Raw genomic sequence first — 14,342 nt, 5'->3', positions numbered from 1 at the left:
TAACAAGTCTCCCCACCGGTGTAATTTCGGTGGACATGAATCCAAGCCACCTCTACTTTAATCACATTGTCTTACACAGCTTATTCAATTTTACTCTGTAAAATTAATCACCTCTACTGTTCTTTTGGGGGTCATATGATGGCTACAAGGAAAAACAAATCCATGTAAACTGCACAGCCTGTGTAGAACTGACTGTGTAAACTTCATCCTCAAGTTAGTAGGGATCAGTGTATAATAGCCAGTTGCCATGGTAGCCTTTTGAGCAGTTGAGATTGGCTGTCTGTGCCAAAGCTTCCTTATCACATTTGTGCACAAAATTCCTGTTAATGTATTTTCACATTAGATGTGTATGTTTAAATAAAAGCAGCACTGTGCTCTTATAGAATATTTAACAAGATGCCTCACTGTTCCTACTCTGTACCTAACTTTTAGCAGAAAATTTGTCTGTGCACATACTATAGGCCAGGGTAAGGGGTTATCCTACCAGCTGAGTAGAGTTGGTTCTCTTTAACATACCATACTAAAGTTAAAAGCACGGTGTTGCAACGTCCTTAGTATGGAAAAGAGGCAGGAGTTATGAAGAACTGCAGGGGAAAGAAGGCCATTTTAGAATTTGTATAAAACCAGAAATATATACAGTAGCATTAACTCCATTCATATTATATATAAAGCAGGAGATGGGGGGTCTTAACACACCAGTACATTTCTTGGGAGTGAGGAACTCAACATTCCTCCATAGGGTTCCTCACACTTCACTAACTATCCCAGACACTTTTCTGTTGGTCCTGATACTGAAAGTGAGTCAGGAACACAGAAAAGTGGCTGGAGTAACAGTTTACTTGAAGGATTATCTTGCCCTATATGTGCCCACTCAAATGTTTCATATTTTCTATTGAATATTTTGAATCATCTTATGTAAACTGTTTAAAGGTTGGTAAATTAAACAGTATATAAATATTGTTAAATATACATTTGGGTTTGTGGGGATTGTTTTGTCAGAGCTTATTTTGATGATAAGTGAAGGACCAGGCTGAGAACTACAATAGATGAAAAGTTCTTGTGAGATAATTTAAACAAATGAAGAAGTGAGCAATGAAAGAGGCTAGGTTTTTTTAGGGGAATTGAGTTATAAATGCATGGTGATTTTTAGCATGATTTTTTTTTAAAATAGTTTATTAAGGGCCTTATAATTGAAACCAAGGAAAATAACTTACACATATTACTTGATTTGAGGGGCAACTGCCATTACGTACTGGATAATGTTAAACACCACAATTTTCCATCTTTTATAGGGATTCTATTTTGAAGAACTTCTAACTGAAGAAGATAATGAAAAAAAGTCTGATATCTATTATAGAAATGCAAATTCCAAATTGAACTCAGGGTTTGCTAAAACGATTGTTTTAATCCAATTGATGGTGGATAAGGTTCAAAATACTTAAAAGGAGTGTGCACGCACAAATATTTTATTTTAGCCACTGGAATATAAGTTTTAATATGCTGTTTTATGCAACCAATATCCACTCTTAGTACATGAAACTGAGAAGAAATGTGAAGATGACTTCAGCTGCGTGCTGTCAAAGAAACATTATTAACGAACCTATCAATGTAAAGATGAAAACAGAAAACAGTTTATCCTTACTTTTATCTGTTGTAGCTTGATTGTATGCCGGCTAAGTTATGAAACATTTTTACTTCAGGAGGAAATACATTTTAAAGATGAATTATATTTAATATATGTGGCTTAATTTTGAATACAAATCTGATGTTAAATTAATTAGTGGCTTGGATCCTAACTTCCATTCTGTGAACAGCATTCGCATTCACATTCACTGAACAGAGCTCTACAACCTCCTTACAGAAAATCTGGTTCTGGAGATTGCGGGACCCTTAGGAAATGGGTCAGATATAGTATGGCAGGGCTGCAGATGGAGGGGGAGTTTATGGAAATCACACTCATCCCTTGTGTGAAGAGAAAAGTAACTTAGGATTCAGTCCAAAGTATCAAGAAGCAATTTGTTTTTAAAGTTAAACAAACAACAGTCTACTTATAGAAATAATAGTGTCAGCTCCTATTTCATATATATCCATTAACAGCGATGTGCTGGCTCTGCAGCTATATAACCCATTCTAAGCATTAAGTATTTTGAGGAGACAGCAGGTCTTCATCAGGCTGTAACTGGGTAAGGTGTTTAAATTCTGAATAATGCCACAGTGTCTAAGAAAGTGTATTTGTAATGGCCATTAAATATATCATTTGTAAATAATAAAAACCCCATTAACACTTGTTTTAATTTGCAGTTGACAAAAATGCATACTGACAATAACACATATTCAGCTATGAAAATTACGTTATTTAAAATACAGACATTGTAAATGTTATTTAACACTATAAAACATTCATTTAATAAGAATTGTTCCAATTTTTCCTTATTAGAAGCCACTTGTTTTATTATAATGAAACACAATTCCTTATTCAGTGCATCTGAAAAAGATAGTTTTCAGTAGTCCTTTCTTTTGTGTATTAAGCCAATTTCTAATTATGTTTCATCTAAGTGCTTGTTTGTTTTTTGAGATGATGGACATAAAATGATTAAGCCCTTTACAGTATTGTTTCCATTTCCAAAAGCTTTACAGAACTTTAAATCCTAAAAATGTATTGAAACCTCCCTCACTCCATCATTTTAAAGCTACATATGCAAGTATGTGTAACAAGATGGATTTATAAACTTTATATAGAAATATATTAATTCTGAAAAACTTCCCCAGCAGCTTTATTATTCAACACATTTCATTCCTTCCTACCAGTTACGACTCAGGGGAAAGTCAAAATTTAATTTTAATTGTAAAATGTTCCTTGCAAGCACATAACAAAGAAAAATTAAAGCTGGTGTTTATAGAATTGTAAGGGCATGCCCGAAGATTCCAGTTTGACCCTTCAATTCAAAAACCTATCTTTGTAGTACCACTTAAGCAACAAAATTGCTTTATCATAGTGCTTTTGAGATTCCTTCTGACTTTACTAAAATATTACCTTTCTAGACCCTATAGGTTTCCTGCTTCTGTGCAACTGATCTTACTTTGTAATATATGAAACTGAATCCTTGTTCTAAAATTGTCATCACTTTAAAAGGGGGAAGGAAAAGGAAGAGCCAAAAGATATCAAATAACTCCTTTCTAGAGAGGTAACAATTCTCACTCTTCCTATAATCCTTTGGGTGAAGAACCAGTGAACTGAGAATTCATCATTCCTTGCTAATCTTAGTGATGAGGTTTTCATTTATCAGTCTTCTCGCAATCCAAAAAGGAAACAGATGTGTCATTGTATTCAAATCAGTGCTGAACCAATGGTTTCCTCCACTTCTGTTATTCTGAGCATTATATTACTTGCCTTTGCTTAATTCTCTGAATGTTATAAGAATGACATTTATTCTATAAGATAAATTCATAAAATTTGGACACTGTTTGTAACAGACTTCATTGTATATACCTGTGCAAATGAATGCATGAATCAAACCTAAGGTAAGATTCTTTGTTATCAAAACTTCTCTCACCACTTTTTTTATCAGCATAAAGGTGCCAGGTTTGACACTAAATATGGGGAAAAAACCTTTTTCTAAGAGTCAATATTTACAAGGCAGAATATACAAAGGTCAATATGAGCAACTTGCAAGTATATGTATGACCAAGGTGTTAATTGCTATAATCCCCTCCCCGCAAACTAACTTCTCCCAATACTTCTTTGGCACAGAAAGAAGTGAATCAGATAGCATGTGTGTGCATACAAGAAAACTTGATTTCTGTATAACTCTGTTTTTATTTAGTGTAATTACATTGGCATTTAAGTGCAACTAGTCCCCCCCCTCAAACAGGTAGAAAAGTTTGCTGATCAGTATGGCATGATGACAACTACATTGTCTTTGGAGTCTTCCTATGAAATAATAAATTCAATGTAATACTGGCCTGGTTCACACATAACAGGAAACCATGGTTTCTTACCATATGAACAAGCTGCAGTAAGCCTTGGACTTAAGTGCTACTCCTCTCTCAATATATTTTCAGATTCTGATTTGTTCTCACTGACAAGTTTAAACAAACCACTTACCCAACTTTGGACAAAACGAGGCTAGAGAGGCTGCACAATTCTATGGGGTAACTCATGGTTAATTCAGTATTACGTGTAAATCAGACCATGGGTCTTTTTCTGCAGGTTTACAATTCCCTGGTTTCTTTTAAAACAAATAAATAAATTGTACAACTCCCCAGTGTTGTTGTTTTAATTGGTGGGGGAAAGCTTTCTTGTTGAGTTCACAGAGTGCAATTTCTACAGTTGTATTATATGCAGTCTTACGGACGAACGTAATTATTGTACTAGTCTGAAACAATTAGTACACCCACTGAATCAACTGAGCCTTACAAATGCTACTATTAGACCACATCACTTGATAACTAAAAGCTTTTCAAAACTGATTACTTAGTATAAAGGTGAAACAAAGGTAAACAAACTATTGTCTTCTTTATGTAATTGTGTGGGTGTGGTTAACATGGTACAGGAAAGTTTGTTCTTTCCCACATGGTGCAGCTAAGAAAACAGTGAGTGTATCAGTCATTGCACATTGTTCCCTAACCTCCCCCCCTCCAAATTCAGAAACAAACCTGAGCTGTGCAGAATTGTATTAGAAATCTGGCCAACATTCTGCATCCTCCTCAGTGCCTTGGACCTAGTGTTCTTCGGGAGAATTGGGGGTCTGGAAAGGAATGGAGGCAACAAGCAACAACACAGTGCAGAATATTCAGAAGGGAAATTGCCAAAACAGTCCTTTTCTTTTTCAAACCGCAAAGGTAAGATGTAGGGCACACAGATAATGAAAATCTCCCCTCCCAGTCTGAATGTGACCACCTCAGTATATACTTTATTCTGCAAGACTTGCTCAAATAAAATATTTTTTCCATTTTTTATTTTCATAGATAATATGTCTATGCAAATTATAGTGGTACCTCGGGTTAAGTACTTAATTCATTCCGGAGGTCCGTACTTAACCTGAAACTGTTCTTAATCTGAAGCATCACTTTAGCTAATGGCGCCTCCTGCTGCCGCCGCGTCGCCGGAGCACGATTTCTGTTCTCATCCTGAAGCAAAGTTCTTAACTTGAAGCACTATTTCTGTGTTAGCAGAGTCTGTAACCTGAAGCGTCTGTAACCTGAAGCGTATGTAACCCGAGGTACCACTGTAAATGTTTATTTTCATAAACTGATTTGATGAACCTATAAAGCGCCACTTTTGTTGCCAAATGTCTTCACTAGACATAGCTATATTGTTAGAAGAATAATTCTATATTGTCAGTAAAATAATATATGAGAGAAATATGATGGTATTTTAACAACTACAATTTGGGGTGATAACCGAATATGTTTTCTAATTCACTATATATCCCAAACCTGACAGTAATAGTCCAAATTAAATATATTCAGTCACTCATATCCTCACATTAGGCAAACCCACTACAGTAGTTAAGATAAAATGTGAAGGCATCCACCTGCCATCTGCATACTCTGAGTAGACCTGCTGAAATTAGTAAAGAAATTTATTACAATTGATATACCCCGAGTATGATTAACACTGAATATCAAAGAATTTTCATTTGAGGATCTTTGGCAGTTAAACAGGACTTCTCTTAACACTCTTCTAAGACTTTTGTTTGTGTGGAACTTTCAACTTGTTTTCCTTTGCCTGAAACAGAATTCCCACATCCGGCTGCTTTGATCAGCGTCGTCACCAGGTAAATAAAGCTCTTACTGCACACGGAAATGGAATTTTCCTTCTTTCAGAACTGTTCTACGATTCCACACTCAACTTTAATCTTCCTTGGACACTGCTCTCTGCAGCTCAGCGGCAGAGCCCATACTTTGCGTGCATAAAGTCCCAGCTCAAAATCCTGGCTGGCTGAGTTAGAAATACTCGGGAGTAGCAGGACGGACCTCTGCCGTTTTATAAGTATTTTCTTCTTCCAAAAGACAGTAACCGTCGCTTGCTCTCGCAGCGAAAAGCGTGACTGCAAAGTAGCAAGTTGGTGGGCAAGAACAATTTCTTATGCCAGGACAAACATGGTAGCTTCTGAGGTGGCAAGTCGTTGTCTTCCCATTTATTTTCAAATCGATCGATTTTATTCATGTTTAGGTCAGCAGAACTATACAACCAAGAACCTCGCAACATATTGGTGGTCATCACAACCTCCTACACGAATAAAAGTTATGCAACTCTTGTTAATGGAAGATAAACCTCCCATGTCTTACTTTTGACCTGAAAACTACCCACACGCAGCTCAGGTGAAACACCTGTTCCCGGCTGGGTTCATATTCCAAAAACCACTGTATTCGGTGGCGAAGGTGGGAATTCCTTTGAACTGAATTCGAAGAACCTGACAAACGGAGGTTGCCACCCAAGGACATGGGAGCAAACTTAACGGGACTTGCTTCCGAGTAGACCGTGGAGCCAAGTGACCGACTACACTCTCCCGCCAAACGAGAGGCGCGGCGGGCAGCTGGAGCCCAGTCCCAGCTTTCCCCGCGCTTTATCCGCTTTCTTGAGGCTTTTCCTGCCACGGGCGGCAACGCAGGGAGGAGGAGCAGCGAGGCCAGGTTGCGTTGCCTTGCAGGGTCGGTCCCAGGGCAGGCGGGGCTGCTTAAAGCAGAGCCTCGGGCACGCTCGCTCCCTTCTTCCCGGCTCCAGCCAGAGCCAATGAGCCGCTCCTCGAGCGCCTGGCTCGCCTCGCTGGCAGCGCCGCCCGGGGCAACACACTCCGCCTCCTCAAGGTGCCTGGGAGGCTCCCTTCCCGCCTCCAGTTGCAGCCGGTTCGCCCGCTGACTGGAGAGACCCCGCGTTGCTGGCGTGCGTGTGAAGCAGCAAGGTGGGTGGCTGGAGGGCCGGGTAGCGTTGCAGTTCAGGGAGTTAGTTGCTAAGGGCGAGTTTCCGCGGAGTTGCAAGCGGCGCACCTGCCTTGCCCTGGCGCGCGGTTCACCTTTTTTCAGCGCCGCCATAGGCGAGCAGGCCAGGAGTTTTTAAACCTCCTCGGCTTCCTCTTCCGCGCGGCCCAGTCCTCTCCGCCGCGTTGAGTTCAGTCAGTAAGGACTTAACTTTCAGGTAAGTGCTGGGACCTGCTTTCCTGCAACCTGCGCTATTCTTAGCTGTGAATGGCCTCTGGGATAACAGCCCTGTGAGAGCACCATGGGATGCTTCCTTATCCTCTTGCCAGAAATTGAAACGGGTTTTTCGTTTGTATGCTTGAGATCCCTTAGCCTGGGTTAGTTATCCTGGAACTACCTTCTTGTGTTCACTATCTCAGTGGTTAAATAATAATAATAATAAATTTTATTATATGTACCTTTTGCCCATCTGAATGGGTTGCCCCAGCCACACTCGGTAGCTTCCAACATATATAAAAACATAATAATATGCTATATTACACATTTAAAGGTTTCCCTATACAGTGGTACCTCAGGTTACATACGCTTCAAGTTACATACGCTTCAGGTTACAGACTCTGCTAACCCAGAAATAGTGCTTCAGGTTAAGAACTTTGCTTCAGGATGAGAACAGAAATCGGGCTCCGGCAGCACGGCAGCAGCAGGAGGCCCCATTAGCTAAAGTGGTACCTCAGGTTAAGAACAGTTTCAGGTTAAGTATGGACCTCCGGAACGAATTAAGTACTTAACCTGAGGTACCACTGTACAGTTGGAAGGGCAATTCTCCTTTTCATTTCCAGCAAAAGATAAGCAGGTCAGAGTTTCCTTTTTCCCTTTTTCATTGTGTAGATGGAACCAAACACCAGTCATGGAAGATCGTATCTCTTTGGGCTAGTTAAATGGTTTTTATTTTCATATAATAATAACCAGGGATTATTAGAACTTTAGTAGAAGGCTGTGAAGAAACATGCATGGAAGGGTGTTTTAACACCACATTTTACTACTTCTGATCCATGTTGATTGTCAGTTAATCAGTGGTAACTAATCTGCATAAAAGTTACAGTCCTATTCCTGTCTGCTTAGAGTAAGTCCCGGTGAATTCAGTAGGGATTACTTTGAGGTAAATGTGTATAGGATTGCAGCCTAAATGATAGTAAATACACATTCTGACTAACTGTTATTACGGATTAATCCCAAATAGAAGAGGAGGTGCCACCCTCATCCTTATTGACGGAGCTGATCCACTTTTGCATGTAGCACGAGAAAGATGAAAAACCCTTAACATCTTTACCCTAAGCAAGTCTCGCTATATGTATGGTATCATGAAAAACTCCACCATGTATTTATAAGAATAACGTTTTTAACTAGAAGTCATTTGCTGTTTGGTCAAAAGCTATGACTTCATTGACCATTTTTAACTGTTAGACCTGCTTGGAATTATTATGACACAGGACAAGTAATCCAGTTCTGTACCCATTTTGGAAGTAAGGTTCATTGAGGTACGAATTACAGATATACATATTCGCAAAGTGTTAGAAGGTCGTACAACAATCTTTATTAAACTACATTTTATTTATACAGCTATGACAGTACTTATAAGAATATATATATTAAGTATGTATGCAGGAGAATCTTCATTATTTCAATCTTAATGTCCAAATTAAATTTGTATACCACAGATTCATGATCAGCATCATTGCAGAGTAGCTATTTAGTAACAGCTTTATGAAATCAATGGGATTTAAGGCTGCAATCCTAGCCCCACTTAATCTGGGAGTAGGCCTCACTGAACTCAGTAGGGCCTACTTCTGGGGACTGTGCTGTTTATGTGTTTTAAAGTTTGCAACTCTAATAGCAGTTCCATTTATGTAAATCTCTCACTGAGTATTTTGGAAGCTGCCTCCTTTTCCCTGTCGATGTGTGAGGTTTCGGTGTAGGTTCTTTACACGTTCTTTAAACAAGTCAACATTCTGTTATCATTTCGGTTTACATTTTTCATCACAGTATTTCATTCCTTGAACTCTTGTTCCCTAAACTCTTGTACCAGAACAAAACATCAAAACATTTTAAGCTGATAGTATAGAGCACCCAAGACTGAAAGCTTAAGATTTCAGTTGCTCTAGTTTCCATGCAGGTTAACCCATCTGAATGGGCAGATGCAGCGCATCTGTATGTGCAAAGAAATGCTTATGTAGATCTGATTCCTCTGCAGAATAAAATTGGGTCATTTCATTTGTTTATTGCACTGTGTTATTTACATAACATATGTGTAGCTAAATGTATGTGCCATGGGATACGTAGTGAATACGGTCAACTCCCGATTTGTGCAGGAGTTGAGTTTTGAGTCATCGTCCATCCCCTTTTCCGGCCATGTCTGGGTTGCCACGATGTGCGTGGTCACACGTCAGTTGGAGGCGTGTAAATCAGTCATTGCCCGTGCATGCCAAATTCATATAAGAAGTGGACCTTAGAGTTCATTTGATACATTTAATGTGTAACTGGCCAGCTTTATTTGGTATGTTATGCATGGGCATAGCCAGGATTTTTTTAAAGAGGGGGCGTGCTTTATGTTAGGAGGGGGCAGAACTGAGTTATCTGTGACACAGTTGGTCAGTTAAGTATTTTCATTTACTTACTTGATTGGTGGTAGGCAGCTGCCCCCCTAGCTATGCCCATGATGTTATGGATTATCAAATTTGCAGTGTATTCAAGCATTCATTAAATCAGGAGTGGGGAATCTGTGACCTCCAGCTGTTGTTGGACTCCAACTCCCATCAGTGCCAGCCAACATAGTCAGTAGGTGGGAAGGATGGGAGCTATAGTCCAGCAATAACTCGAGGTTCACAGGTTCCCCATCCCCACATTATGCTTAAGCAAGATGTGCATAAGACTAAGTTGTACAAAAGTGTTAAAATGTTTTGGATTTGATTTATTTTAACTTCTTGAGTCCTGAATGTAATATACATTCGAAAGCTAAATCTCCATATACAGAATTCTCCTCCTAAGGTTCAGCACTTCTTAGCAAGTGGTGTCTTTGCTTATGAGTTGCAGTGCAAAGTTATGTGTTATATGTTTTCTGTTGCATAGATTGTGAACAAAGTAATCCACAGATGTTCTGAGGAAATATAATGATGCAATTCAATTGCCCTATCCAAATATTTATCTCACAACTCATTGGGTTGCAGATTGTTTCCACTTATAACCACCTGAAATCTCCAACTTGTTTTGCATTTATGCAAATTCTCGAGTAGAACTCTCAATCAGCAGTTTTCACAGGGCAAAGATTAGGAGAAAAAACAGGACATTCTTATATTTGTTTGCCTTCTAGCTGTGTAATCATTGAAGAAAAGACAGCATGGTAGGCTTATCATGGGAGGGGGAAAAGTACTTTTATCCTGATCTGGCACAGAAACAGGAATGTTGCTTCCTTGTTTTGCTGGTAGATTAGTTTTTTACAGTGTCTTGTTTTAAACACAAACTATCAGCACAATTCAAAGTGCTGGTGCTGACCTTTAAAGCCCTCAATGGCCTCAGTCCAGTATACCTGAAGGAGTGTCTCCACCCCCATCGTTCTGCCCGGACACTGAGGTCCAGTGCCGAGGGCCTTCTGGCGGTTCCCTCGCTGCAAGAAGCCAAGTTACAGGGAACCAGGCAGAGGGCCTTCTCAGTAGTGGCACCCGCCCTATGGAACGCCCTCCCACCAGATCCCAAAGAGAAAAACAACTACAAGGCTTTTAGAAGAGATCTGAAGGCAGCCCTGTTTAGTGAAGCTTTTAATAGACTATTGTATTTTAATATTCTGTTAAAAGCCGCCCAGAGTGGCTGGGGAATAAATAATAAATTATTATTATTATTATTATTATTATTATTATTAGTTGTTGTTGTTGTTTTCTTTGTAAAGAGAAATATTTTTCAAATGAATTGATCTTTCTCAGAGGCTCTTCAGGTCAAGTAGCTTATCTCCTTACTGTTATTTCTAATTTTTCCCTTTTGGTTTATACTGATTGTTATACCTGGGCTTCTTTGTATGTTTATATATATTCGTTAGTTTCTTGATAACAATATTCAATGAGCAAATATAATAGCTTAACAACATTTTTCAATACAAACACACACCGAGGTAACACAATTGCAGCTCTGAACATATCCACTGACATAAAGGCATAAGTAATTTCATAAGGCTAAAACATACATCCAGCTGACAGAGATTAAATCCTTTTAGTACTAAATTAATTGCAACATTAAAACGATATAATCCTAAAATACTGGGTGAATAGTAGAGGCTTTCCTTAGTTCTGGGGGTTGGACTAGATGACCCTTGGGGTCCCTTCCAACTCTACTGTTCTATGATTCTATTTAAAAAAAATACTATCTGTAGGTGCTAGGCAGACTTCTTGGGGTAAAGGGGGAGACATTCTGTACCTGAATTGTCTTGATGCTGCAAGATAATTCAGAGGCGGATTCACTTAGCACTTTGGAATACAGGACTGATCAAGAGAATAATGAACCTCCAATTATTAGATATTTATTGAATAGCATAATTAGGGAATGCAACCTCATGCTGAGGTGATTCTTTGAATCGGGGAGGGAATGACTGGGAATTGACCACTCTGTGTTTTCTTCTGGCATGTTTTGTGCTCATCTGATAAATGCACTATCCTGAACTTTTAGAAATGGGACATTATGTTAGAAGTCCCCAACATGGCATTTTTGCACTCCAGTGCATACAACCAGCTTAAAGGCCAAACCACACATTACTTTTCTAAAACTAAATAACCAAAATAACCCTTTTAGATAGCATAATAGAAATGCGTTCTCAATTGCTGTGCATGTCCCAGCGGCTAGGTTTTCTCTTTAGCAGTTGTGGAAACAGCTGTTGGAAAGGGATCTCGCCTCCACTTTTGCGTTTACTGCAGGGAAACCCATCTATTTAAATGTTTATATGCCATTAATAACAAGCACTGTACATTTGTTTTGCCATTTAAATTTAAGTACTTTTTGTACAGTACAGTACAGTACTTGACTTTAAAATGATGTAAATGGCTCTTAGGTATTCAGTACCAAACAATTAACCAAAGGCACTTAATTACAAGGCACCTGTATAATTGTTCATCATCTCAGTGAAACCATTGGTAGTAAACTGTCATGCTGGTACCCTCAGCCTTATTTTAAAAATAACAGTATTCCGGAATACATACTGGGGAGTGGAGGTTAATTTAGAACTGGACATGCCTGTTTAAGGCCACAAAATGAAAATGCCTTAAGCAATCATTGGTGCTTTACAGCTTCCTAATTTCAGAAAGGATGCCAGTCCTTTGGGCATGCTGAGGATGTATCAGGGACACGATAGCTAGTTTTCCTTAGAAAATGGCTTATGCACTGAGTATTACGGTATTTTCCTTTTAGTAAGGGCCAGGGTATGAGAGTAAGTAAACCCAGCTGATTCAGTCCCTAGTGTTTGATCTATTATTATCCTAGCTTGAAAATTGCACAACTGAACACTTCAAATAATTCATGTTTCAGAGCAGTAATGTTAGGCTGGATGACCTAATGTCAGTTGATTTTTCAAGCTATCAGGTAGTTGTTATTATTATTTTATTATTTATACCCCACCCATCTGGCTGGGTTGCCCCAGCCACTATGGGCGGCTTCCAACACATAGAAACATAATAAAACATCAGACATTAATTTTTTTCCGATACAGGGCTACCTTCAGGTGTCTTCTAAAAGTTGTGTAGTTCTTTATCTCCTTGACATCTGATGGGAGGGCGTTCCACAGGTAGGGCACCACTACTGAGAAGGCCCTCTGCCTGGTTCCCTGTAACTTCACTTTTCACAGCAAGGGAACCACTAGAAGGCCATTTGAGCTGGACCTCAGTGTCTGGACTGAACGATGGGGATGGAGGTGCTCCTTCAGGTACTCCTAAGGCCAGTGCAGCAGGGGTGAAGTGGGCGGTGTGGGGTGGAATGGCAATTTGAATAGTAGTTAAGTGACCACAAATACGAAACATTCATTGATAACTTACTGTACTTTCAGCAGTTTTTATCTTTTTTTTTTAAATCTAGATCTGCTCCCGTTCACACATTAGCAATAATAAAATAAAACAGCTCAGATGTGCTCCAGTTCTCCTAAAATGTCTCCTCGCAGCAAACTTCTCTAAAGGGAAAGTGACTGTCCAGACAAGTTGAGACTTTGCCTAGCTGCCTCTTGCCATACTAGAGTTCAAAATTACGCAGTGTCAAAACGAAGGAGAGGCTGCTTCACAGTGGGGCAGGGGAACTTAGTGTGCTGTGACATAGGGAACATTTGCTATTATTTGTTATACACATTAAAGGACCTAATGTTTTCTGTGTTCTGTACAGATACTAAAAGATAAGGCTATCTGTAACCTGCAATAGGAAAGGAATGGTGGAGGGGGCAGGTTCACCTTCAGTGGCTGATGGAAGGAGCCAGGCTGGGCCCCCATTTGCCATGATGCTTTTCCTGGTATGTAGTGATTAAGTGCAGGCTCCCAGTGGCTCTTGGTCTCTCTGCAAGTGACAGAGACCCCAGTGTGCCTCCCTTCAGCAAGGTAACTGGCAGTTGGTGCAGAGTGCATGTTGCCTACCTTTGACTAAGACAGGTTATATGGCCAACTTTTCATATAATTGTAGAGTTGGAAGGGACCCAAGGGTCATCTAATCCAACCCCCTGCAATGCAGGAATCTCAGCTGAAACATCCATCACAGATGGCCATCCAGCTCTGCTTAAAAACCTCCAATGAATGAGAGTCCACAACCTTTCTATAGAGATGACTGATCATACAAATCTGTAGTTTTTGGCTTACAGGTTCAGTATCGAAGCAAGATTGATATCTCAGTTACGTCTCACAGAATTGCCCATTGAATACTATAGAACTGGGTTCGCTCAAGGGACTCATTTACTTAAGGGGCAAAGTCATTCCATGCATGTCCTTTGTTTAAAGCTTATGTGTTACCCTTAACTGGAGACATTTCAGAACGACCTAAAAAAATTAAAAATCACATAACCTTCTTTTCTCCTTGTGTGGAGGAACAAGACGTACATAAGTTAATAGCTTACTTACCACTTACTTGCCTTTGGATTGCAAACACTTCCAATGAGATTTCCTTCTGTTTCACTGTAAGTAGGAGATAAAAAGGTTCAAATAATCACCCTGATAGCTCTATGCTTTTTTGCCACTTCAAATAAACTAATTTAACAATGCACTGTAAACCTACATGATCAGCTTACTAAGCTTGAACATTTGTGTAGCTGTTTTAACTGTTTATAAATGAATTGTCCTCCTTTTTCAGGGGAGAGTAAGTTTGAATAAATAAATATTCTTTATTTATTTAAAGTGTTTTAAGCTGTTTCTAAT

The 14,342-nt window shown here is 39.3% G+C and overlaps 2 protein-coding genes across 4 annotated transcripts in view; both read left to right on the top strand.

Annotated features, from left to right (window-relative positions):
- The window catches only part of TSGA10 (testis specific 10), a 41,609-nt gene extending 37,346 nt beyond the window's left edge, over positions 1-4,263 (top strand). The window contains exon 20 of the mRNA XM_082220063.1: positions 1,293-4,263. Within this exon, the coding sequence (XP_082076189.1) occupies positions 1,293-1,317 (25 nt within the window). The 3' untranslated portion in view covers positions 1,318-4,263. The remainder of the gene's footprint in view (positions 1-1,292) is intronic.
- Positions 4,264-6,731: 2,468 nt separating this feature from the next.
- Positions 6,732-14,342, top strand: part of CRACDL (CRACD like) — a 65,124-nt gene continuing 57,513 nt past the window's right edge. Inside the window, exon 1 of one of the 3 annotated variants that reach the window (XM_082220060.1) lies at positions 6,732-6,908. The gene's annotated coding sequence lies outside the window, so the exon portion shown is untranslated. The other 2 variants (XM_082220059.1, XM_082220058.1) reach the window with 2 other exon arrangements.

The sequence above is a fragment of the Podarcis vaucheri genome (genome assembly GCF_965113315.1).
Source record: "Podarcis vaucheri genome assembly, chromosome: 4".
Classification (NCBI taxonomy): Eukaryota; Metazoa; Chordata; class Lepidosauria; order Squamata; family Lacertidae; genus Podarcis; species Podarcis vaucheri.
This window is presented reverse-complemented; position numbering and strand designations above follow the sequence as displayed.